Source organism: Oncorhynchus mykiss, chromosome 32 (genome assembly GCF_013265735.2).
Source record: "Oncorhynchus mykiss isolate Arlee chromosome 32, USDA_OmykA_1.1, whole genome shotgun sequence".
Lineage (NCBI taxonomy): Eukaryota > Metazoa > Chordata > Actinopteri > Salmoniformes > Salmonidae > Oncorhynchus > Oncorhynchus mykiss.
The window spans coordinates 9,489,041-9,516,308 of NC_050572.1; the positions used below are offsets into that span (position 1 = coordinate 9,489,041).

General features: G+C 46.7%; 1 protein-coding gene across 1 annotated transcript in view; it reads left to right on the plus strand.

Moving 5' to 3' along the window:
- The first annotated feature begins 753 nt into the window (after window positions 1–753).
- The window catches only part of LOC110489367 (E3 ubiquitin-protein ligase TRIM71-like), a 42,869-nt gene continuing 16,354 nt past the window's right edge, over window positions 754–27,268 (plus strand). Inside the window, exon 1 of the mRNA XM_036971409.1 lies at window positions 754–2,688. Coding sequence (XP_036827304.1) covers window positions 1,969–2,688 — 720 coding nt within the window. The 5' untranslated portion in view covers window positions 754–1,968. The remainder of the gene's footprint in view (window positions 2,689–27,268) is intronic.

Here is a 27,268-nt window from a genome sequence, read left to right on the forward strand (position 1 = left end):
CATTTGTGGGCAGAACTGAAAAAGCGTGTGTGAGCAAGGAGGCCTTCAAACCTGACTCAGTTACACCAGCTCTGTCAGGAGGAATGGGACAAAATTCACCCAACTTATTGTGGGAAGCTTGTGGAAGGCTACCCGAAACGATTGACCCAAATTAAACAATTTAACTATTTTGAGAGTAGTAGAGATATACCAGTACAGAGGGAGGAGTGGGGAGAGTAGTAGAGATATAACCACTACAGAGGGAGGAGTGGGGAGAGTAGTAGAGATATAACCACTACAGAGGGAGGAGTGGGGAGAGTAGTAGAGATATAACCACTACAGAGGGAGAGGCCAAAAGGTGATATAAGTTTCAGTAAGATTGGATTTATATGAAAGTTTATGAACTGTACTGAAGGGAAGTGGCAGGAAATAGAGGTGGTGGTTGCAGCTGCAGAGAGGTATATGGGTGTGAGACTTGACGTCAGAAGAGTTACAGGAGGTGTTAAGTGGTGATGTCCCATGCTTTCAGGATGATGGAATGAGGTTGGAATAAATACATGTAATTAGTGGACTAGGGTGGTGTTCATTTTATTTTATATAATTTAGAAATTAGTGAGTGTAGTGTTAGATGGTAGGGTATTTATTTACTACATTTTTTTTTTTTCAAGCAAAGTACAAGGGAGTTGTACTCCAGTCTAGTAGGTGGCGGTAATGCAACAAATTGGATGCCAACCGCTGCTAAAACCCATAAAAGAAGTATACACGCCTATATACAGAACCGTACGGAGAGCACGGCCAGCGGTAGGAGCGCATCGGGTTGTGTGTGTGGTGTGGTGTGTTTATATTTTATACCCCGTTTATCAGAACGGAAAATAGAACTACAGACAGCCCGATTGGGCCTACAAATTTGTTTTAAACCAACATTTTGATTGGCGTTCCGTTTGGCTCATGCGATTGAAGGGGCTCGTGCCTTTCCCCCTCAAGGTTCCAGAGAGGCGCGTGGAAAAGCCCTGTGCAGAGAAAGAAGGGGGATCATAGCGTATGTACGTAGCCTAAATGCATACATGCCGGGGTCTACGACTGTGTGGTTTTAAAAACGGAGACGGGTGTGTTTATTTTGTCGGCAAACGGCAATGAGTGGCAATGAGATCGGGTTGCTGGTGAGCCAGTGCTTTGATGAATAATTTACGGTCTTGTGGTCCGAAAGGGAGCGAACCACAGCCACTGCCGTTTGTAAACCTCTGAAGACGTCGGAGAGGGCCCGGATGGTGGACTAGAGAGAGCCGACAAAACGGGTCTGAAACGGGACTAGGTATTTTGACATTGTCGGTAAATTCATTAGGGGCGGTGAGAAGGGGTGATGGTGTGTCGGAGGAGGAGGAGAGAAGGAGCTTTGGGCACCTTGCGGAGGATCATATACAAACTCTGTTTTCGGATTATTCTCAAACCCCGCCACTTCTAAACCACAACAAACAAATCAAAACTAATCTCAGTCAACTCTAAATTACTATTTTCGACATGCGCTCATTTAAATAGTCCATCCAAGTAACAATAGAATAGGTGTATGTAAAGTTGACTATCATTGTAATGAATAGTGAGTAGTCGGTAGTTCTAAAGCTTCATCCAAGTTTAGAGATTGAATCATTGTGAACTGAAATGAATATTGCACATTTGATTTTCTATAGGAGAATCTTTAAAAATCATGCGATACAGAATTTTAAAAGGGCGTTTCTCTCGGCCTGCATCTGCATATCTGGCGTCAGTTGAGGGTTATGTTTAGGAGAGAACACTTACAGGCCTATCCTATGTGGACCATTTTGACAAATGTTTACTTAACAAAAAAAAAACAACATATCTACCTCAAACCTCTGCCTGTTTTCCACAGAACACAACTGGAGAAACGACCAAATGTTTACTAAATGAATACCTCAGTCTCACTAATACCTCGTAGGTTCTTTATAAAGCGTAGCCTTGTTTAAAACGCCTCCGATGGCTTTGTTCTCAGACTCCGACCTGCAGACCTGTCTTCTCTGCAAGGAACTCTGTGGCTCCTCCTCCGCTACCATCTCCTGCAACTCCTCCACTTCCTCTTCCTCCTCTCACTCGTCCTCCTCTTCCTCCCGGCGCCTCCATGTCCTCCCCTGCCTGCACACCTTCTGCAGACAGTGTCTGGAGGGGCAGCGCAGTCATGGGGACCCTCTCAAACTCAGCTGCCCCACCTGCAACCAGAAGGTCTCCATCTCCGAGGCTGGAGTGGACTCTCTCCCTTCCTCCAACTTCCTCTTGAGTAACCTTCTGGACTCGGAGCAGCTCCAACTCGGCCAAAATAAGAACGGTCACCGGGGGGTCAGCGGGTGCTCCGTACCCAGGTTCCACCGCGCCCACAGCGTGCTCCACCCAAACCGTCTGGGAGGGCCCCAGTGCAGCTCCTGTGGCGAGGGGGACCCGGCCAGCTTCCACTGCCTGGACTGCCAGGAGTACCTTTGTGATAACTGTGTCCGAGCCCATCAGAGGGTCCGGTTGACCAAGGACCACTTCATGGAGAGCCTGCAGCATGCAAGCCAAGGCTTGGCCAGCCCCATCGCAGGTAGAGGCAGGGGGGTTGGGGGAGGTGTAGGGTTGTCCCTGACCCAGCCCTTCCAGTCCAACTCCTCCCTGCTGCCTTTGTTCCAGGATAGGATGAGCTTCTGTCAGCACCATGACAACAAGGTAGGGACACAGGAATGAAATGATATACACACACCCCCACATATATATATATATATATATATATATATATACACACACACACACACACACACACACACACACACACACACACACACACACACACACACACACACACACACTCAAATGACTATGAGGTCTGGTCCTTTTTGGCACAGGAGGTATTGCCTTCACTCTCTGGATCCACAGGGTTTCTGGTTGGAGCACCACTGGCTGCCGCTATAGGTTCCCCCCTTACAGCTGCTCTTCATATGGCCATAGTTCTTCTACTGTATACTGGACATTGACCCTTTCACATTCACTCTGTGTAAACACACACACACACACACACACACACAGCTATGTCGAAAACAAACACCAACATGAACTGTGTATAACCTCCCCCCCCCCCCCCCCCGTAACATAGCAACTTAAAGAAAAAAAACGGTCACTCATTATGGGTGTTGTTTACAAGATGGCTGCTGTTGGACGTATCAACACGCAGTTAGAGTTAACTTTTCCAGTAAGGGCTCTGTTTTACACTAGTTTCTCTCTCACACATCAGGTTAGAGTGCACCCTGCTTGTCTCTGCTTTTTTTTAGATTAACTTGAACATGTGTAAATATTTGTAAGAATGTAACAAGATTCAGCAGCTCAGACATAAACTGAACAAGTTCAACAGACATGTGACTAACAGAAATTGAATAATGTGTCCCTGAACAAAGGGGTGGGGGGTCAAAATCAAAAGTAACAGTCAGTATCTGGTGTGGCCACCAGCTGCATTAAGTACTCTAGTGCATCTCCTCTTCATGGACTGCACCAGATTTGCCAGTTCTTGCTGTGAGATGCTACCCCACTCTTCCACCAAGGCACCTGCAAGTTCCCTGCAAGTTCTGGGTTGGAATGGCCCTAGCCCTTACCCTCTGATCCAACAGGTCCCAGACGTGCTCAATGGGATTGAGATTCGGGCTCTTCGCTGGCCATGGCAGAACACTGACATTTCTGTCTTGCAGGAAATCACGCACAGAACGAGCAGTATGGCTGGTGGCATTGTCATGCTGGAGGGTCATGTCAGGATGAGCCTGCAGGAAGGGTACCACATGAGGGAGGAGGATGTCTTCCCTGTAACACACAGCGTTGAGATTGCCTACAATGACAAGCGCAGTCCGATGATGCTGTGACACACCGCCCCAGACCATGACGGACCCTCCACCTCCAAATCGATCCAACTCCGGAGTACAGGCCTCGGTGTAACGCTCATTCCTTTGACGATAAACGCGAATCCGACCATCACCCCTGGTGAGACAACCGTGACTCGTCAGTGAAGAGCACTTTCTGCCAGTCCTGTCTGGTCCAGTGACGGTGGGTTCGTGCCCATAGGCAACGTTGTTGCCGGTGATGTCTGGTGAGGACCTGCCTTACGATAGGCCTACAAGCCCTCAGTCCAGCCTCTCTCAGCCTATTGCGGACAGTTTCAGCACTGATGGAGGGATTGTGCGTTCCTGGTGTAACTCTGGCAGTTGTTGTTGCCATCTTGTACCTGTCCCGCAGGTGTGATGTTCGGATGTACCGATCCTGTGCAGGTGTTACATGGGTCTGCGCTGCGAGGACGATTAGCTGTCCTTCCTGTCTCCCTGTAGCGCTGTCTTAGGCGTCTCACAGTACGGACATTGCAATTTATTGCCCTGTCCACATCTGCAGTCCTCATGCCTCCTTGCAGCATGCCTAAGGCACGTTCACGCAGATGAGCAGGGACCCTGGGCATATTTTATATCTCAATCTTTGCGAGAGGGAGGAAATGTGATTTCATTGGTCGTCAGCTCACGGCTCAGACACTTCAGGATAGATAGAGTCCTGAGTTAGCCTACCCTGGAGCAGGTTCCTTTTCAAGGATTTGTTGTCATACAAATCCTAAAAGGTGAGCTCCTTTTGCGGTACCGGTTATCCTGAGTTGAACTCAGCAAGGTAACTATGGTCAACTCTAAATCCTCAAACCTGGTGCGTAGTATGGGGCTCTGGCGCGCAGCATGGGGCTCTGGCGCGCAGCATGGGGCTCTGGCGCGTAGCATGGGGCTCTGGCGCGTAGCATGGGGCTCTGGCGCGTAGCATGGGGCTCTGGCGCGTAGCATGGGGCTCTGGCGCGTAGCATGGGGCTCTGGCGCGTAGCATGGGGCTCTGGCGCGCAGAATGGGGCTCTGGCGCGCTGCATGGGGCTCTGGCGCGCTGCATGGGGCTCTGGCGCGCTGCATGGGGCTCTGGCGCGTTGCATGGGGCTCTGGCGTGTTGCATGGGGCTCTGGCACGTGGTATGGGGCTCTGGCGCGTGGTATGGGGCTCTGGCGCGCGGTATGGGGCTCTGGCGCGCGGTATGGGGCTCTGGCGCGCGGTATGGGGCTCTGGCGCGCGGCATGGGGCTCTGGCGCGCGGCATGGGGCTCTGGCGCGCGGCATGGGGCTCTGGCGCGCGGCATGGGGCTCTGGCGCGCGGCATGGGGCTCTGGCGCGCGGCATGGGGCTCTGGCGCGTAGTATGGGGCTCTGGCGCCATGCTGCGCGCCAGAGCCCCATGCTGCGCGCCAGAGCCCCATGCTGCGCGCCAGAGCCCCATGCTGCGCGCCAGAGCCCCATACTACGCGCCAGAGCAGTGTTGAGGCAGGGATTGGGGGGCCGGCGGTGTCGAGGTTGGGGGGGGCTGCGGTGTTGGTTGGGGGGGCAGAGGCGAGGCAGAGGTTGGGTTGTGGGGGTGGTGTAGAGTGTTGGTTGGTATTCAAGCAGGGTTGGTGAGTCTGTAAAACGCGGAATGCGAGTTGTTTGGAAATGGGAGTGTGTGTTAGAGACACACACACACAGTGTGTGTAGCCTACTCCCTCCCATCTTGGAAGTATTGGATTGGGGGTGGGGATGTTGGGGGGGTGGGGGGGCTGCTGTGTGTCTAGAATCCATTGTGGACATTGTATCCAGTTTTACACTCGTTTCCACAACACACAAGTCACTGTCATTGTTGCTCTTTGTCACACACATCCTCCAACCTTTGTCCATGTAAAAGGAGAGAGCCAAGAGACCCGTTCCTTTGTCTACTGGTTGAACACTATCTTCTGCTTGTGGTTGTTAGGCTGAAACCAGTTGTGAAAACACACGCAGGGAAATTGAGAGGGGGAAGGGGTTGGCCTCTTAATCAACAATAACTGGTCATCTCACTCGAGCGCAGTGGAAGTGTCCACCCATTGGTCACCCGTCTTGGAATACCTGATTGTTAAATGCCGACCCTTCTACCTCCCGAGGGTATTTCCACCTCGGGACAAGAAAAATGACAAGCTGGCACAACTGTACGAGGCTATAAACAAGCAGGAAAATGTACATCTGGACATTGTTTTATCTGGTTACTGGTGACTTTAATTCTGAGCCATTAAGACACATGATGCCCAACTTTCATCAACACGTCTCACCTCGCCACTAGGGGTGATAAAATCCTACACCGCTGTTATTCTACCCACAAGCAAGCATTACAAGGCCCTCTCTCGTCCCCCTTTCGACAATTCACATCATGACTCCGTACTTTAGCTTCCTGTTTACAAGCAGAAGCTCAAAAGGGAAGTACCCACCCGTGACTCGCTCCATTGAGAAGTGGTCACCAGAATCAGAGATTATACTACAGGACTGATTTTGCTAGCACTGATTGCAATATGTTTCGGGACTCCGCCGATTAACATTGATCAGCTAACCACCTGTGTCACCGGCGCTCATTAGGAAATCTCCACGGTGACGTCGTCTCCACGGTGACATCGTCTCCACGGTGACGGATCACTGCTTCCCCAGTAAAAAGCCCTGGATCAACGCTGAGATTGGAGCTAAACTAAAGGACGGTGTGGTGTTACCACACAGGGCGATCAGACAACCCTGATGCTACAACCGAGGACAGGAACAAGTACAAGAAGTCCCATTATGACCTCAGCAGAGTCATCAAATGAGCAAAAGGACAATATAGGAATGAGGTGGGAATCGTATTACTCAGGCTCCAATGCCCGCCCAATGTGGCAGGGGGCTACAGTCTGTTCTGGATTTCAAAGGAAAAACCCAGCCGTGATCTGCCCAACGATGCCTCTCGACCACACAAACGCATTTTATACACGGTTCGACAATAACATCGTTCCGGGTGTGAGGGCCGCAGTGGCCCGAGCTCCTTGCCATCCAGGACCTCTGTCAGGTGGTGTGACCGGTAGGCCCAGAACATCGTAAGACTCCAACCACCCAACCGGTCCTCGCTGCTTCCACGCGGTACCGGTGCGTCAAGTCTGACACCAGCAAGCTCCGGAATAGCTTTTATCCCCAAGCCATAGCTATTTAGCTAACTAAATGGAAAACAACATGGCTACAAGGATATGCACATTCACAGTACTGAGCCTGTACACTGAGCCTGTATATAGCTTGCTTACTTATGTTCTTATTTTTATTTCTCATGTGTTTTTGTTCTACCTTGTTATTTCTAGTATTACATTTGTTATTGATTACTGCATTGTTGGGTTTAGAGCTGCAAGAAAGGCATTTCAGTGTACTTGTGTTGGTAGTACCCAGCAGAATTGTAGTATCTGGCCTCCCACAGAGTCTCTTCCTGTGTCACGCTGAAATGATTCCCCAAGGGAACGACTGGCTTTAGGTTCATACAGCCGTAACCTGGACCTTTTCTCATTTGAGGAAAAGAATCTGTCCTCCACTCTTGCGCCGCCGTCTCCTCCGTGACCAGGAAATGATGATGAGTTGTTGAGATGTCAGTTCATTAGTAGGCGACTTGAAGTTTTACCAAGGATAAGTTGAATACATAAGACTATCCTTCATGGAAGAGTTTTGAAATCTGCCACACTGCCTTTGAATTAGATTGTTGTTTTGTCAGCAGAGAAAAGCATACGCACGTTTATAAACGATACGCTACTTAACGTTTTATCTGGAAAATTCGTTTTTTAAAATTTTATAGCTTTACATATTTATTTTGGGATCTACCCCTGTAAACTTCATTTGCCTGATGAGTTCCCTCTCCTCGATTACCTTCTGACCTTTGTCGAAAGGAGGCGAGAGAGGATGCAGAAGTTGCAGCCAATTCATTTGAGAAAAGGCCCTGATCACACACGGACAGTCAGTTTGTGAGGCCTTAGGAGGAAACTTGACCCAGGGCTGAGACCGATACAGCAAAGGAAGGAATTCTCGTAACTGAATTTTGGCCTCCTCAAGTTTCTCCCTGTACACTGACACACACTCGCGCACACATACACACACACACATCTGGGATTCCCTAGCTCTCTGCAGCTCTGTGTTTCTCATCAGCAGTATGTTGAAGACGGTAGTTATGAAGGTGATGGAGTAGCTGTTGACTGTCCATACACCTCATGGAATATACCTTTTGTCTGGTCTGGGCTTTGCATACAGACAGACACACACACACACACACATTTCTACTTCTTCCTGCATCTCCCATCTGTGGGCACTTATCCTACGAAGATTTGTGTGTGTTTGTGTTTCTGAGCGGCCAGCAGAGTTTGATTATGTGAAGTCTGTCTTCCAGGGTATTAATTCACAACATGTGCCTCACAATTTGGAGAACTGCCCCAATGTTTCCTCAGTGTCTCCCTCATGGTGTGTCAGGGCAGCTTTGATGTTCATCTGTCTGCTGTATTGATAGAGAGAGACATTTTGTGGAGTCTGACCGATTTTTATAACGGTTCACCGTAATTATGGACAAACTCGACCGATATTCAAAAAATATAATGGGAAAGGAGGGAATCATGGGAAGGGAGGGAATCATGGGAAAGGAGGGAATCATGGGAAAGAAGGGAATCATACTGATCAGAACACTTGCTGCCATTTTCATGTCATTATTGTCACAATTTATAAAATCAACATTTGAAGCATAGTTATTGGACAATTGCAGTTTGGGATGGACATCTAGGATGATTCAGTGTGGAATAATGGCACTTTCATTATCAGTTAGTTTTGTCCCCCAAGAAATGGGTTTCGGGACCCCCCCCCCCCCCCCAAAAAAACATATTTGTTGGGCTTTAGACGTTGGTCATGTTTCCCGCTGTCTCCTCTGACCGTGCACGCTGTCTCCTCTGACCCCGTACGCTGTCTCCTCTGACCCCGTACGCTGTCTCCTCTGACCGCACGCTGTCTCCTCTGACCCTGCACGCTGTCTCCTCTGACCCTGCACGCTGTCTCCTCTGACCCCGTACGCTGTCTCCTCTGACCCCGTACGCTGTCTCCTCTGACCGTACGCTGTCTCCTCTGACCCCGCACGCTGTCTCCTCTGACCCCGCACGCTGTCTCCTCTGACCCCGCACGCTGTCTCCTCTGACCGTACGCTGTCTCCTCTGACCGTACGCTGTCTCCTCTGACCGTACGCTGTCTCCTCTGACCCCGCACGCTGTCTCCTCTGACCGCACGCTGTGTCTCCTCTGACCGCACGCTGTGTCTCCTCTGACCGTACGCTGTCTCCTCTGACCCCGTACGCTGTCTCCTCTGACCGCACGCTGTGTCTCCTCTGACCGCACGCTGTGTCTCCTCTGACCCCGCACGCTGTGTCTCCTCTGACCCCGCACGCTGTGTCTCCTCTGACCGTACGCTGTGTCTCCTCTGACCGTACGCTGTCTCCTCTGACCTTACGCTGTCTACTCTGACCGCACGCTGTCTCCTCTGACCGTACGCTGTGTCTCCTCTGACCGCACGCTGTGTCTCCTCTGACCCCGTACGCTGTCTCCTCTGACCGTACGCTGTCTCCTCTGACCCCGCACGCTGTCTCCTCTGACCCCGCACGCTGTGTCTCCTCTGACCGTACGCTGTCTCCTCTGACCCCGCACGCTGTCTCCTCTGACCGCACGCTGTCTCCTCTGACCCCGCACGCTGTCTCCTCTGACCCCGTACGCTGTCTCCTCTGACCCCGTACGCTGTCTCCTCTGACCCCGTACGCTGTCTCCTCTGACCCCGTACGCTGTCTCCTCTGACCCCGCACGCTGTCTCCTCTGACCCCGCACGCTGTCTCCTCTGACCGCACGCTGTCTCCTCTGACCCCGCACGCTGTCTCCTCTGACCCCGCACGCTGTCTCCTCTGACCCCGTACGCTGTCTCCTCTGACCCCGTACGCTGTCTCCTCTGACCCCGTACGCTGTCTCCTCTGACCGCACGCTGTCTCCTCTGACCCCGCACGCTGTCTCCTCTGACCCCGCACGCTGTCTCCTCTGACCCCGTACGCTGTCTCCTCTGACCCCGTACGCTGTCTCCTCTGACCCCGTACGCTGTCTCCTCTGACCCCGTACGCTGTCTCCTCTGACCCCGTACGCTGTCTCCTCTGACCGCATGCTGTCTCCTCTGACCCCGTACGCTGTCTCCTCTGACCCCGTACGCTGTCTCCTCTGACCCCGTACGCTGTCTCCTCTGACCCTGCACGCTGTCTCCTCTGACCCCGTACGCTGTCTCCTCTGACCGCACGCTGTCTCCTCTGACCCCGTACGCTGTCTCCTCTGACCCTGCACGCTGTCTCCTCTGACCCCGCACGCTGTCTCCTCTGACCGCACGCTGTCTCCTCTGACCCCGTACGCTGTCTCCTCTGACCCTGCACGCTGTCTCCTCTGACCGCACGCCTCTTTCTCATTCCCTTTTTCTCCTGTCTTGGTCTTGTTCTCCTGTCTTGTTCTTGTTCTCCTGTCTTGGTCTTGTTCTCCTGTCTTGGTCTTGTTCTCCTGTCTTGTTCTTGTTCTCCTGTCTTGGTCTTGGTCTTGTTCTCCTGTCTTGTTCTTGTTCTCCTGTCTTGTTCTCCTGTCTTGTTCTCCTGTCTTGGTCTTGTTCTCCTGTCTTGTTCTTGTTCTCCTGTCTTGGTCTTGGTCTTGTTCTCCTGTCTTGTTCTTGTTCTCCTGTCTTGTTCTCCTGTCTTGTTCTCCTGTCTTGGTCTTGTTCTCTGGTCTTGGTCTTGTTCTCCTGTCTTGTTCTTGTTCTCCTGTCTTGTTCTTGGTCTTGTTCTCCTGTCTTGTTCTTGTTCTCCTGTCTTGTTCTCCTGTCTTGTTCTCCTGTCTTGGTCTTGTTCTCCTGTCTTGGTCTTGTTCTCTGGTCTTGTTCTTGTTCTCCTGTCTTGTTCTTGTTCTCCTGTCTTGGTCTTGTTCTTGTTCTCCTGTCTTGTTCTCCTGTCTTGTTCTCTGGTCTTGTTCTTGTTCTCCTGTCTTGTTCTCCTGTCTTGTTCTCTGGTCTTGTTCTTGTTCTCCTGTCTTGTTCTTGTTCTCCTGTCTTGGTCTTGTTCTTGTTCTCCTGTCTTGTTCTCCTGTCTTGTTCTTGTTCTCCTGTCTTGGTCTTGTTCTCCTGTCTTGGTCTTGTTCTCTGGTCTTGTTCTTGTTCTCCTGTCTTGGTCTTGTTCTCTGGTCTTGTTCTTGTTCTCCTGTCTTGGTCTTGTTCTTGTTCTCCTGTCTTGTTCTCCTGTCTTGTTCTCTGGTCTTGTTCTTGTTCTCCTGTCTTGTTCTCCTGTCTTGTTCTCTGGTCTTGTTCTTGTTCTCTGGTCTTGTTCTTGTTCTCCTGTCTTGGTCTTGTTCTCCTGTCTTGGTCTTGTTCTCCTGTCTTGTTCTCTGGTCTTGTTCTTGTTCTCCTGTCTTGTTCTTGTTCTCCTGTCTTGGTCTTGTTCTTGTTCTCCTGTCTTGTTCTCTGGTCTTGTTCTTGTTCTCCTGTCTTGTTCTTGTTCTCCTGTCTTGTTCTTGTTCTCCTGTCTTGGTCTTGTTCTTGTTCTCCTGTCTTGTTCTTGTTCTCCTGTCTTGGTCTTGTTCTCCTGTCTTGGTCTTGTTCTCCTGTCTTGGTCTTGTTCTCCTGTCTTGTTCTCTGGTCTTGTTCTTGTTCTCCTGTCTTGTTCTTGTTCTCCTGTCTTGGTCTTGTTCTTGTTCTCCTGTCTTGTTCTTGTTCTCCTGTCTTGGTCTTGTTCTCCTGTCTTGGTCTTGTTCTCCTGTCTTGGTCTTGTTCTCCTGTCTTGGTCTTGTTCTCCTGTCTTGTTCTCCTGTCTTGTTCTCCTGTCTTGTTCTTGTTCTCCTGTCTTGGTCTTGTTCTCCTGTCTTGGTCTTGGTCTTGTTCTCCTGTCTTGGTCTTGTTCTCCTGTCTTGTTCTCCTGTCTTGTTCTCCTGTCTTGTTCTTGTTCTCCTGTCTTGGTCTTGGTCTTGTTCTCCTGTCTTGTTCTTGTTCTCCTGTCTTGTTCTTGTTCTCCTGTCTTGGTCTTGGTCTTGTTCTCCTGTCTTGGTCTTGTTCTCCGGTCTTGGTCTTGGTCTTGTTCTCCTGTCTTGGTCTTGTTCTCCTGTCTTGTTCTTGTTCTCCTGTCTTGGTCTTGTTCTTGTTCTCCTGTCTTGTTCTCCTGTCTTGGTCTTGTTCTCCTGTCTTGGTCTTGTTCTCCTGTCTTGGTCTTGTTCTCCTGTCTTGTTCTCTGGTCTTGTTCTTGTTCTCCTGTCTTGTTCTTGTTCTCCTGTCTTGGTCTTGTTCTCCTGTCTTGGTCTTGTTCTCTGGTCTTGTTCTTGTTCTCCTGTCTTGTTCTTGTTCTCCTGTCTTGGTCTTGTTCTTGTTCTCCTGTCTTGTTCTCCTGTCTTGTTCTCTGGTCTTGTTCTTGTTCTCCTGTCTTGTTCTCCTGTCTTGTTCTCTGGTCTTGTTCTTGTTCTCCTGTCTTGTTCTTGTTCTCCTGTCTTGGTCTTGTTCTTGTTCTCCTGTCTTGTTCTCCTGTCTTGTTCTTGTTCTCCTGTCTTGGTCTTGTTCTCCTGTCTTGGTCTTGTTCTCTGGTCTTGTTCTTGTTCTCCTGTCTTGGTCTTGTTCTCTGGTCTTGTTCTTGTTCTCCTGTCTTGGTCTTGTTCTTGTTCTCCTGTCTTGTTCTCCTGTCTTGTTCTCTGGTCTTGTTCTTGTTCTCCTGTCTTGTTCTCCTGTCTTGTTCTCTGGTCTTGTTCTTGTTCTCTGGTCTTGTTCTTGTTCTCCTGTCTTGGTCTTGTTCTCCTGTCTTGGTCTTGTTCTCCTGTCTTGTTCTCTGGTCTTGTTCTTGTTCTCCTGTCTTGTTCTTGTTCTCCTGTCTTGGTCTTGTTCTTGTTCTCCTGTCTTGTTCTCTGGTCTTGTTCTTGTTCTCCTGTCTTGTTCTTGTTCTCCTGTCTTGTTCTTGTTCTCCTGTCTTGGTCTTGTTCTTGTTCTCCTGTCTTGTTCTTGTTCTCCTGTCTTGGTCTTGTTCTCCTGTCTTGGTCTTGTTCTCCTGTCTTGGTCTTGTTCTCCTGTCTTGTTCTCTGGTCTTGTTCTTGTTCTCCTGTCTTGTTCTTGTTCTCCTGTCTTGGTCTTGTTCTTGTTCTCCTGTCTTGTTCTTGTTCTCCTGTCTTGGTCTTGTTCTCCTGTCTTGGTCTTGTTCTCCTGTCTTGGTCTTGTTCTCCTGTCTTGGTCTTGTTCTCCTGTCTTGTTCTCCTGTCTTGTTCTCCTGTCTTGTTCTTGTTCTCCTGTCTTGGTCTTGTTCTCCTGTCTTGGTCTTGGTCTTGTTCTCCTGTCTTGGTCTTGTTCTCCTGTCTTGTTCTCCTGTCTTGTTCTCCTGTCTTGTTCTTGTTCTCCTGTCTTGGTCTTGGTCTTGTTCTCCTGTCTTGTTCTTGTTCTCCTGTCTTGTTCTTGTTCTCCTGTCTTGGTCTTGGTCTTGTTCTCCTGTCTTGGTCTTGTTCTCCGGTCTTGGTCTTGGTCTTGTTCTCCTGTCTTGGTCTTGTTCTCCTGTCTTGTTCTTGTTCTCCTGTCTTGGTCTTGTTCTTGTTCTCCTGTCTTGTTCTCCTGTCTTGGTCTTGTTCTCCTGTCTTGGTCTTGTTCTCCTGTCTTGGTCTTGTTCTCCTGTCTTGTTCTCTCGTCTTGTTCTTGTTCTCCTGTCTTGTTCTTGTTCTCCTGTCTTGGTCTTGTTCTTGTTCTCCTGTCTTGTTCTTGTTCTCCTGTCTTGGTCTTGTTCTCCTGTCTTGTTCTCCTGTCTTGGTCTTGTTCTCCTGTCTTGGTCTTGTTCTCCTGTCTTGGTCTTGTTCTCCTGTCTTGTTCTCTCGTCTTGTTCTTGTTCTCCTGTCTTGTTCTTGTTCTCCTGTCTTGGTCTTGTTCTTGTTCTCCTGTCTTGTTCTTGTTCTCCTGTCTTGGTCTTGTTCTCCTGTCTTGGTCTTGTTCTCCTGTCTTGGTCTTGTTCTCCTGTCTTGGTCTTGTTCTCCTGTCTTGTTCTTGTTCTCCTGTCTTGGTCTTGTTCTCCTGTCTTGGTCTTGTTCTCCTGTCTTGTTCTTGTTCTCCTGTCTTGGTCTTGTTCTCCTGTCTTGGTCTTGGTCTTGTTCTCCTGTCTTGGTCTTGTTCTCCTGTCTTGTTCTCCTGTCTTGTTCTCCTGTCTTGTTCTTGTTCTCCTGTCTTGGTCTTGGTCTTGTTCTCCTGTCTTGTTCTTGTTCTCCTGTCTTGTTCTTGTTCTCCTGTCTTGGTCTTGGTCTTGTTCTCCTGTCTTGGTCTTGTTCTCCGGTCTTGGTCTTGGTCTTGTTCTCCTGTCTTGGTCTTGTTCTCCTGTCTTGTTCTTGTTCTCCTGTCTTGGTCTTGTTCTTGTTCTCCTGTCTTGGTCTTGTTCTCCTGTCTTGGTCTTGTTCTCCTGTCTTGGTCTTGTTCTCCTGTCTTGGTCTTGGTCTTGTTCTCCTGTCTTGTTCTTGGTCTTGTTCTCCTGTCTTGGTCTTGTTCTTGTTCTCCTGTCTTGTTCTCCTTCAATCTCAAATTTGATCTATTTTTTTCTCTTTCCTACTCCTCATATTTCTCTTGTTTTCCTCGTCCCCCTCTTGTTTTCCACTCCAACCCTCCATCACCTGCTGCCTGGCTGAAGAGGCCAGCTCACTGTTGTAACCGGCCAATCATATTGCTCGCTGCCAGCCGCCGCCCCCGTCTGTCGTATGTGGACCAGTTTACATCAGCGTTTGTGTGTGGCAGCAAGCCAACAGGAGTTCCCTAATGAAAGGGAGGAATTGTAACAGGGTTGGATTGTCAGGATTGGAATGGGGGCAGGCTCTCTTTCTCTCTTTCTCCCCTTCTCCCATATATTCTTCTCTCTAATCGGGGAAAGCCCAGATAAGACCTTGATAAGGGCAGAGCAGGAAGCTATGCATCTGTGTATGACAGCCCGATCAGGGTATGGGTCATAGAGCATCAGTGATCCCTTCTCCTCTGGTTCCTGCTTCTAAAGCTGTTAGAATGGGACGTGCCCCGTCACACCAGAGCCACATAGTCAGATTCCCTCTCTATACCCTCATCCCTCTCTATACCCTCATCCCTCTTTCTCCTCTCCTCCCTCTCTATACCCTCATTCCTCTCTATACCCTCATCCCTCTTTCTCCTCTCCTCCCTCTCTATACCCTCATCTTTCCCTCCCTCCCCTTCTCCTCTCCTCCCTCTCTATACCCTCGTCCCTCTTTCTCCTCTCCTCCCTCTCTATACCCTCATCTTTCCCTCCCTCCCCTTCTCTCCTCCCTCTCTATACCCTCGTCCCTCCCTATACTCTCGTCCCTCTTTCTCCTCTCCTCCCTCTCTATACCCTCGTCCCTCTTTCTCCTCTCCTCCCTCTCTATACCCTCGTCCCTCTTTCTCCTCTCCTCCCTCTCTATACCCTCGTCCCTCTTTCTCCTCTCCTCCCTCTCTACCCTCCTCCCTCCCCTTCTCTTCTATACGCTATCTAGAGGAACTAGATCTTGTTGTTGCCCCTGCTGGGCTGAGCCATGTAAACAAAGTGATAGAATTTCCTTACAGCTTGTGGCGGAGTATATGTTTGTGCTGACGTGTGTGTGTGTGTGTGTGTGTGTGTGTGTGTGTGTGTGTGTGACAGACCGAGAGGGACAGTTTGAAACGATCTAAACACCTTCTCACAAAGAACTGTCTTGAAGTCCTCGGTGTCAGCCCGAGCGATATGGAAACACCGTTCCCCCAGAAATAACACTAGGGCTACTTTAACATAATCATTGGTGACCATAAGTGACCATAAGTAAACTATTCTTAGCCCTTGGGGACAAATGGCAGTATTTGGCGCTAGCCTTTGTGTCCACCCGGCTGTTAGTCACTGTTCCATGCAATCTGGCATTAAGGAGTACACCACATCAGTCACTGGCTTCATCAATAAGTTAATCGATGACTTCGTCCCCACAGTGACTGTGCGTACATACCAGAAGCCATGGGTTACAGGCAACATTCACACTGAGCTAAAGGGTAGCGCTGCCGTGTTCAAAGAGCGGGACTCTAACTATGCCCTCTGACGAACCATCAAACAGGCAAAGCGTCAATACAGGACTAAGATTGAATCTTACTACACCGGCTCCGACGATCGTCGGATGTGGCAGGGCTTGAAAACTATTACAGGCTACAAAGGGAAGCACAGTCTAGAGCTTCCCAGTGACACGAGCATACCAGACGGGCTAAATAACTTCTATGCTCGCTTCAAGGCAAGTAACACTGAAACATGCATGAGAGCATCAGCCGTTCCGGGCGACTGTGTGATCACGCTCTCTGCTGCCGATGTGCGTAAGACCTTTTAAACAGGTCAACATTCAAAAGGCCGCTGGGCCTGACGGATTACCAGGACGTGTGCTGTGAGCATGCGCTGACCAACTGAAAAGTGTCTTCACTGTAATTTTCAATCTCTCTCTGACTGATTCTGTAATACCAACATGTTTCAAGCAGACCACCATAGTCCCTGTGCCCAAGAACACTAAGGTAACCTGTCTAAATGACTACCGACCCATAGCACTCGCATCTGTAGCCATGGAATGCTTTGAAAGGCTGGTCATGGCTCACATCAACACCATTATACCGGAAACCCTAGACCCACTCCAATTTGCATACTGCTCCAACAAATCCACAGATGATGCAACAGATCCACACTAGAGGTCGACCGATTATGATTTTTCAATACCGATACCGATTATTGGAGTACCAAAAAAAGACTATACACCTGACCGTATGGTTCAACGACGACAACCTCTCCCTCAACGTGATCAAGACAAAGGAGATGATTGTGGACTACAGGAAAAGTAGTACCGTGCACGCCCCCATTCTCATCGACGGGCTGTAGTGGAGCAGGTTGAGGTGTTCACATGGTCCAAGCACACCAAGACATCACAACAAAACCTATTCCCCCTCAGGAGACTGAAAAAATGTGGCATGGGTCCTCAAATCCTCAAAAGGTTTTACAGCTGCACCATCGAGAGCATCCTGACTGGTTGCATCACTGCCTGGTACGGAAACTGCTCGGCCTCCGACCGCAAGGCACTACAGAGGGTAGTGTGTAGGGCCCAGTACATCACTGTAACCAAGCTTCCTGCTATCCCGGACCTCTATACCAGGCGGTGTTAGAGGAAGGCCCTAAAAATGGTCAAAGACTCGAGCCACCCCAGCCATAGACTGTTCTCTCTGCTACCACACGGCAAGTGGTACCTGCGCGCCAAGTCTCGGTCCAAGAGGCTTCTAAACAGCTTCTACCCCTAAGCCATAAGACTCCTGAACATCTAATCCAATGGCCACCCAGACTATTTGCATTGCCACCGCCCCCCTTCTACACTGATGCTACTCTGTTATTATCTATGCATAGTCACTTTAACTCTACCTACATGTACTTATTATCTCAATTACCTCGACACTGGTGCCCCGCACATTGACTCTGTACCGGTACCCCCTGTATATAGCCTCCACATTGACTCTGTACCGGTACCCCCTGTATATAGCCTCCACTTTGACTCTGTACCGGTACACCCTGTATATAGCCTCCACATTGACTCTGTACCGGTACCTCCTGTATATAGCCTCCACATTGACTCTGTACCGGTACCTCCTGTATATAGCCTCCACATTGACTCTGTACCGGTACCTCCTGTATATAGCCTCCACATTGACTCTGTACCGGTACCTCCTGTATATAGCCTCCACATTGACTCTGTACCGGTACCTCCTGTATATAGCCTCCACATTGACTCTGTACCGGTACCTCCTGTATATAGCCTCCACATTGACTCTGTACCGGTACCTCCTGTATATAGCCTCCACATTGACTCTGTACTGGTACCTCCTGTATATAGCCTCCACATTGACTCTGTACTGGTACCTCCTGTATATAGCCTCCACATTGACTCTGTACTGGTACCTCCTGTATATAGCCCTGCTATTGTTATTTTACTGCTGGTCTTTAATCATTTGTTATTCTTATCTCTTACCTAAAAAAAAAAAACTATTTTATTAAAACTGCAATGTTTAAGGTCTTGTAAGTAAGAATTTCAATGTAATGTCTACAACCGTTGTATTTGAATGTGACATAAAATTTGATTTGATCTGTCAGGGTATGGAAATATCTGCTATTGTGGGGCTTGGTAACATATTATATTATTATAGAGAAGGACTCAATGTGAACAATAATGGGGGTTCTACAGAAATGTTTATTTTTATTTTTTATATACAGTGTTTCCCAAGGCACCAGTTCCCCCTCCACTATATCCCTGTTGCTACAAGGAATGAATGATTCCAAAATACCCTCACAATGCTATTGCTAACCCTAGTAGTAACGTCCGGTGCACTAATGAAATACAATAACTCACTTCCCCATTTTTTTTTATGGGTGTGGTTGAGCGTGTGACATCCATCCCCTTCCCAGAAGGCCCTCCAGGATCCCCAGTCCACACCCCATTTCACACATCCATACAGGTTTTCCTTTCTCTGCTGTGTGTGGATGCATTTGCATAGGTTTATGTGTAGTGTAACTGCTTTTGGGTGTGTCTGCGTGTGGGATCAAGTGTTCTCTTCTTCTGTCATTGGCGGTTGTAGCTCCTGAGTTTGTTTTACTGTCACACACCATTTGTACCACCTAGAATAGGGATCAACAACTAGATTCAGCCCCAAACAGTTATAATTGTTGACAAAAATATAGTCATTTCAGACCTTGCTTACATGTGTATACGATCGCATACAGTATCTCTCTATTATGGATGGGATTACTTTGGGAAATATTTTCTAAAATTACTTGACTAGCTGGCGTTTTTAGTCCCCCCCCCCAATAAAAAACCAGTTTGGGAACCCTGATCTAGGAGTTGCACCATCGCACACCATGTAGGAGTTGCACCATCGCATACCATGTAGGAGTTGCACCACGTAGGAGTTGCACCACGTAGGAGTTGCACCATGTAGGAGTTGCACCATGTAGGAGTTGCACCATGTAGGAGTTGCACCATGTAGGAGTTGCACCATGTAGGAGTTGCACCATGTAGGAGTTGCACCATGTAGGAGTTGCACCATGTAGGAGTTGCACCATCACACACCATGTAGGAGTTGCACCATGTAGGAGTTGCACCATGTAGGAGTTGCACCATGTAGGAGTTGCACCATGTAGGAGTTGCACCATGTAGGAGTTGCTGTAGCGATGGGTATTTGAAATGTCACTATTCAAAGAAGGGCAATTCCATGGTAACAGAATTATGCTGAGACTTTAAAATGTAAGCCCAGCAAACTGTTGATTTCACATTTTAACAAACCATTGCACTCAAAAAATCGACACAGACAACAGACAATTAAAATACCTGACAGGAAACACATTTAACATTCATTTGATTCTTTCTATTTCCTGTCCAGTCATATGGTCTATCACATTAGATGTTCTTTCTATTTCCTGTCCAGTCATATGGTCTATCACATTAGATGTTCTTTCTATTTCCTGTCCAGTCATATGGTCTATCACATTAGATGTTCTTTCTATTTCCTGTCCAGTCATATGGTCTATCACATTAGATGTTATTTCTATTTCCTGTCCAGTCATATGGTCTATCACATTAGATGTTCTTTCTATTTCCTGTCCAGTCATATGGTCTATCACATTAGATGTTCTTTCTATTTCCTGTCCAGTTATATGGTCTATCACATTAGATGTTCTTTTATTTTTTTCGTGAAGGTGGATTTACTTTTTGCCTGAGAAATATGGATTGATAAAGAGTTCCATTCAGCTATGGCTCTATATACAACTGTAGATTTAAGGCGATTTTTGTCCTTGGCTTTGGGTTGTCTTCGCCGACCCTGAATTTGCCTGTCTGATTTGTTGGTTATGCATGTTGTGGTAAAGCTTTATTGGGACCTGGGAGCTGAACACAGGGAGCTGGTCTTAGCGTTATGGTCGAGGGTGACATAGCCTGTTATAAAGCAGCTCTAATGGCTGCAGATGTACAGTGGTTGTGCTCAGGAGTGGATTGGGGTGGTGGTGTCATGACTTTTTGTTGGTTAATCATTTTTCCCTAATGTCCTCGTCTGGTTTTAAAATGTCCGGCGTGGATTTGACCCCCTTTACCTTGGTAGTACACCTATGTCATCTGTTTTTCCTCTCAAACACACCTCCTGTTTTTCATGTTTCTGTTTTTTGTTTGTTGTGGCTCATGGAATGGAATGGGAGGGAGAGAGAGAGGGGGAGAAAGAGAGAGGGAGAGAGAGAGAGAGACTCCTGCAGGGGTGGGCAACTCCATTATTTGGTGTCACTTTTTTCTCCATCCCTAGCAAACACCCGATTAATCAGATTGCATTCTAAACTGAAGATCCTGATTAGGTGATTTATTGGAGTCCGGTGTGTTGGCTGGGGGAAAACTGTGACACCAATCAGGCCCTCGAGGACTGGAGTTGCCCACCCCTGTTAGGGGATCCTGTGATAGTCAGTCAATAATATTGACTCCATTCCAGGTGTTATATAATCCACAACAAACTCCAGCCGTGTGTGTGGTGTTTGACAGGTTTAAGTGGTGGTGAAGTCTCTATAGTAAGTAGCAGCAGACACATGATAGTGGTGGTGAAGTCTCTATATTAAGTAGCAGCTGACACATGATAGTGGTGGTGAAGTCTCTATAGTGAGTAGCAGCTGACACATGATAGTGGTGGTGAAGTCTCTATATTAAGTAGCAGCTGACACATGATAGTGGTGGTGAAGTCTCTATAGTAAGTAGCAGCTGACACATGATAGTGGTGGTGAAGTCTCTATATTAAGTAGCAGCTGACACATGATAGTGGTGGTGAAGTCTCTATAGTGAGTAGCAGCTGACACATGATAGTGGTGGTGAAGTCTCTATATTAAGTAGCAGCTGACACATGATAGTGGTGGTGAAGTCTCTATAGTGAGTAGTAGCTGACACATGATAGTGGTGGTGAAGTCTCTATATTAAGTAGCAGCTGACACATGATAGTGGTGGTGAAGTCTCTATAGTGAGTAGCAACTGACACATGATAGTGGTGGTGAAGTCTCTATATTAAGTAGCAGCTGACACATGATAGTGGTGGTGAAGTCTCTATATTAAGTAGCAGCTGACACATGATAGTGGTGAAGTCTCTATAGTGAGTAGCAGCTGACACATGATAGTGGTGGTGAAGTCTCTATATTAAGTAGCAGCTGACACATGATAGTGGTGGTGAAGTCTCTATAGTGAGTAGCAGCTGACACATGATAGTGGTGAAGTCTCTATATTAAGTAGCAGCTGACACATGATAGTGGTGGTGAAGTCTCTATAGTAAGTAGCAGCTGACACATGATAGTGGTGGTGAAGTCTCTATAGTAAGTAGCAGCTGACACATGATAGTGGTGGTGAAGTCTCTATAGTGAGTAGCAGCTGACACATGATAGTGGTGGTGAAGTCTCTATAGTGAGTAGCAGCTGACACATGATAGTGGTGGTGAAGTCTCTATAGTAAGTAGCAGCTGACACATGATAGTGGTGGTGAAGTCTCTATAGTGAGTAGCAGCTGACACATGATAGTGGTGGTGAAGTCTCTATATTAAGTAGCAGCTGACACATGATAGTGGTGGTGAAGTCTCTATAGTGAGTAGCAGCTGACACATGATAGTGGTGGTGAAGTCTCTATAGTGAGTAGCAGCTGACACATGATAGTGGTGGTGAAGTCTCTATAGTAAGTAGCAGCTGACACATGATAGTGGTGGTGAAGTCTCTATAGTGAGTAGCAGCTGACACATGATAGTGGTGGTGAAGTCTATATTAAGTAGCAGCTGACACATGATAGCGGTGGTGAAGTCTCTATAGTCACGTTGTACAGCTGGCCGTATAGTTTATCTCCAGTTAAAACGCGACACCACTGTTCTCACAAACATCGGTCTTCTCTCTGCAAGTGTCTTCTCCCCATGTTAAACTCTACTAGGTCTTCTCTCTGCAAGTGTTTTCTCCCCATGTTAAACTCTACTAGGTCTTCTCTCTGCAAGTGTCTTCTCCCCATGTTAAACTCTACTAGGTCTTCTCCCTGCAAGTGTCTTCTCCCCATGTTAAACTCTACTAGGTCTTCTCTCTGCAAGTGTCTTCTCCCCATGTTAAACTCTACTAGGTCTTCTCCCTGCAAGTGTCTTCTCCCCATGTTAAACTCTACTAGGTCTTCTCTCTGCAAGTGTCTTCTCCCCATGTTAAACTCTACTAGGCTACATACTGTAGGTAATCTCATTTCAACATCTCAACCACGCTTGACACAACAATGGTCAAAATCCTCTTTTCTCTCTGTTTCTCTCTTCTCAGAAAGGTGAAACATGTTCTTGTCTAATGAGCAACTAGAATATAGGAATATTAACGAGCAACTAGAATATGGGAATATTAACGAGTAACTAGGAATATGGGAATATTAACAAGCAACTAGGAATATGGGAATATTAACGAGTAACTAGGAATATGGGAATATTAACGAGTAACTAGGAATATGGGAATATTAACAAGCAACTAGGAATGTGGGAATATTAACGAGCAACTAGGAATATGGGAATATTAACGAGTAACTAGGAATATGGGAATATTAACAAGCAACTAGAAATTGGGAATATTAACGAGTAACTAGAATATGGGAATATTAACGAGCAACTAGAATATGGGAATATTAACGAGCAACTAGAATATGGGAATATTAACGAGTAACTAGAATATGGGAATATTAACGAGCAACTAGAATATGGGAATATTAACGAGTAACTAGAATATGGGAATATTAACGAGCAACTAGAATATGGGAATATTAACGAGCAACTAGAATATGGGAATATTAACGAGCAACTAGAATGTGGGAATATTAACGAGCAACTAGAATATGGGAATATTAACGAGCAACTAGAATATGGGAATATTAACGAGCAACTAGAATGTGGGAATATTAACGAGTAACTAGAATATGGGAATATTAACGAGCAGCTAGAATATGGGAATATTAACGAGCAACTAGAATATGGGAATATTAACGAGCAACTAGAATGTTGGAATATTAACGAGCAACTAGAATATGGGAATATTAACGAGCAACTAGAATATGGGAATATTAACGAGCAACTAGAATGTTGGAATATTAATGAGCAACTAGAAATTGGGAATATTAACGAGCAACTAGAATATGGGAATATTAACGAGTAACTAGGAATGTGGGAATATTAACGAGTAACTAGAATATGGGAATATTAACGAGTAACTAGAATATGGGAATATTAACGAGCAGCTAGAATATGGGAATATTAACGAGTAACTAGGAATATGGGAATATTAACAAGCAACTAGAAATTGGGAATATTAACGAGTAACTAGAATATGGGAATATTAACGAGCAACTAGAATATGGGAATATTAACGAGCAACTAGAATATGGGAATATTAACGAGCAACTAGAATATGGGAATATTAACGAGCAACTAGAATATGGGAATATTAACGAGCAACTAGAATATGGGAATATTAACGAGCAACTAGAATATGGGAATATTAACGAGCAACTAGAATGTTGGAATATTAACGAGCAACTAGAATGTTGGAATATTAACGAGCAACTAGAATATGGGAATATTAACGAGCAACTAGAATGTTGGAATATTAACGAGCAACTAGAATATGGGAATATTAACGAGCAACTAGAATGTTGGAATATTAACGAGCAACTAGAATATGGGAATATTAACGAGCAACTAGAATATGGGAATATTAACGAGCAACTAGAATATGGGAATATTAACGAGCAACTAGAATGTTGGAATATTAACGAGCAACTAGAATATGGGAATATTAACGAGCAACTAGAATATGGGAATATTAACGAGCAACTAGAATATGGGAATATTAACGAGCAACTAGAATGTGGGAATATTAACGAGCAACTAGAATATGGGAATATTAACGAGCAACTAGAATATGGGAATATTAACGAGCAACTAGAATATGGGAATATTAACGAGCAACTAGAATATGGGAATATTAACGAGCAACTAGAATATGGGAATATTAACGAGCAACTAGAATATGGGAATATTAACGAGCAACTAGAATATGGGAATATTAACGAGCAACTAGAATGTGGGAATATTAATGAGCAACTAGAATATGGGAATATTAACGAGCAGCTAGAAATTGGGAATATTAACGAGCAACTAGAATGTGGGAATATTAACGAGCGACTAGAATGTGGGAATATTAACGAGCGACTAGAATGTGGGAATATTAACGAGCAACTAGAATATGGGAATATTAACGAGCAACTAGAATATGGGAATATTAATGAGCAACTAGAAATTGGGAATATCAAGTAGAATATGGGAATAAAGTCATGCTTATCTACTTGTTTTCCCTCGTTTGTATATCAAAGTCGTTGTTTTGGTTAGTCTAATCTCTCAAAGGTTTAAGAAGTAAATGAAAAACATGAGAAGAGGGACGAGAGCGTTTTAGGATCTAATGATCAGGATGTGTAGAGCGGTTTCAGTGTCAACAGATTGTATTTTAATTCCATAATTCAGAATTTGTATTATGATTTTGAATTTGTCAGGATATTGAGTTTGAATTTGTAATAAACGTTGAATCTTTGAATTCATAAATGTAACTTGTATTTCGTTATTTGAAACTGAATTGAAGGAATATCGCATTGAATATTCCAGATTAATATTTATATATTCAGTTTTAGTACGGTAGATATTGCATTCGTTGTCTCTGTATCGAGTTTACAAACTTGTCATTTCAAGTTTATCAAAGTTTCATATTCCTTCCCAGATGCATTCAGATTCAGTTTTCAAATTCACTTTCAAAACCAGAGACGACATCCTGGTACTTTGCGAGCCAGGTGAGGTCGTGGTAAACATACATTTCAAGTGGTTTCTGAAACCAAAGTGGCATGTTCCTATGAATTTGTCTCTAGCATTTGAACCGTTTTGGCTATACGCTATCATAAGACCCTCTGGAACAAGGAAGTGCCTTCCGTTTCCCTCTATGATGATTACAGGCCACGCAGGACACAGAAGGGAGTGTCACACATTTTTTTCCCCCATAAGAATATAGTTGAATAGCCCTGTCTTCTAAGGGTAGCCTTTCCACTCCCTGTTTAATTTTGTTCTTGTGACTGACTGGGTTCGAACCAGGTCCCACCAACCAATGTTAGCCCACATAGATAAAGCCCATAGGGATTGGTTCAGGAAGCTAACACAAGTCTTCAGCAAGGTTCATCGAACCACCCCGGTAACATTTCACCCCCCTTTGACTCAGATCACGGCACCAATATACATTGATTGAAAAAAACATTTTTATTTATTTAACCTTTATTTAACTAGGCAAGTCTGTTAAAATAATAAATTCTTATTTACAATGACGGCCTACAGTGGGTTAGCTGCCTTGTTCAGGGGCAGCACGGCAGATTTTTACCTTGTCAGCTCGAGGATTCGATCCAGCAACCTTTCGGTTATTGGCCCAGCTCTCTAACCACATGGCTACCTGCCTCGTTCCAAATCAGGATCTGTGCATCCCATTTTAATGAGAGGGCAACAGAGTTGGTTTGGCGAGCCATCCATGTGATGAGCAACCTTGTAGACATGTTAGTTTGACTGATGGGGTTCTAACAGAGACAATGCAACTTCTCATGTCTCAGACAAGTTACTCATCACCCGAGCGTGTTACACTTCACCCCCCCCTTTGACCTCCTCCTTGAAGGAACTCATCCAAGTCACATAACCAATGCCTAGGCTTTAGCTCAGCAGGCAAATGCAGTCTTAACCCTGTAAGTCACATGTTACCCTAATGACTACCCTTGCCGGAGAGACTTGAAACGAACACGTCTCACACAAACTTCCACGTGTCAAAGGAACACGTCTCAGGCAAGGTTGCTCATCACGTTAGCATGGATCACCAAACCACGCTGTTTTGATGAGTAACCTTGCTGGCTCTTGAAGACTTAGTATTAGTCTAGCAGATGGGGTTCTGTGAAACTTCGCTTGATGTGTCACCCCTTTGCGCAATTGAAGAAATACCTTTTTTTTTTTTTTTAAATAGCAAGATGTGTTGAAATGCTTCAGGAGGGCGGTCACGTTTTTTTTTAATATTTTTTTTAATTTTTACCCCTTTTTCTCCCCAATTTCGTAGTATCCAATTGTGTAGTAGCTACTATCTTGTCTCATCGCTACAACTCCCGTACGGGCTCGGGAGAGACGAAGGTTGAAAGTCATGCGTCCTCCGATACACAACCAACCAAGCCGCTGCTTCTTTAACACAGCGCACATCCAACCCGGAAGCCAGCCGCACCAATGCGCCGGAGGAAACACCGTGCACCTGGCCACCTTGGCTAGCGTACACTGCGCCCAGCCCGCCACAGGAGTCGCTGGTGCGCGATGAGACAAGGACACCCCTACCGACCAAGCCCTCCCTAACCCGGGCGACGCTAGGCCAATTGTGCGTCGCCCCACGGACCTCCCGGTCGCGGCCGGTTACGACAGAGCCTGGGCGCGAGCACACGTTTTGTTTTTGAGTCCTGAGTCTCCTCAAGTCTCCGTATGAGCTTAACCAGGGGGAACTAGTACTTGCTAAGCAGACATCACGATGTCCTTTACAATGGTGCCATTGGACTCGTATCTACAGTTGTGCAGATTCCACCACTGGCGTTGCTGTGAAGTGAGTTTGGGAGGTGACGGTAGCAGATGGGGGATCTGTGAAGCTCAGCCCGAAGTGTTGAAGAAGGCCTTTGTCAATAGCGCCGTGGGTTGGAGCGCTTCGGGAGTGCGGTCACGTGTGTTTGCGAGGCAGAGTTCGAGTCTCGTTATGAGCTGAATCGGGGAACTGGTACAAGCAGTCCTTTTTACATAAACTTCCAGAACTTATCCCTATGATTAAACAAACTGTATAGGCTTTAGCTAAGTAGGCTAACACGGTTTTGTGACATGTAGGAGAGCTGGTTCGAACCCAGTCATTCACAAGAGCAATACGAAAGACTATCCTTAGAAGGGCTATGACAGGGCTATTCAAATATGTTTTTGTGACACTCCCTTCTACCTTGTCCTGCACGGTCTTTGATCACCATAGAGGGCACATCCATTTTCCAGAGTGTCTTAACTTTCAGGAATGGGGTTGTAACTTCTTGCCAAAACGGTGCAAACGCTAGAGCCACATTCATTGGAAGAAAATACATTCAACATTGGATTCGTTGGATTCATAAACCGCCAGAAGTCTGTTTTACCACAGAGAGAGTTTGATTCTATCTGTTCTCCTCTACCTCTCCTGGCTGGTAAAGTACCAGAATGTTGTCTCTGGTTTTGAGTCTGAATTTAGAGACCTGAATTTGAAAACTGAATCTGAATGCATCTG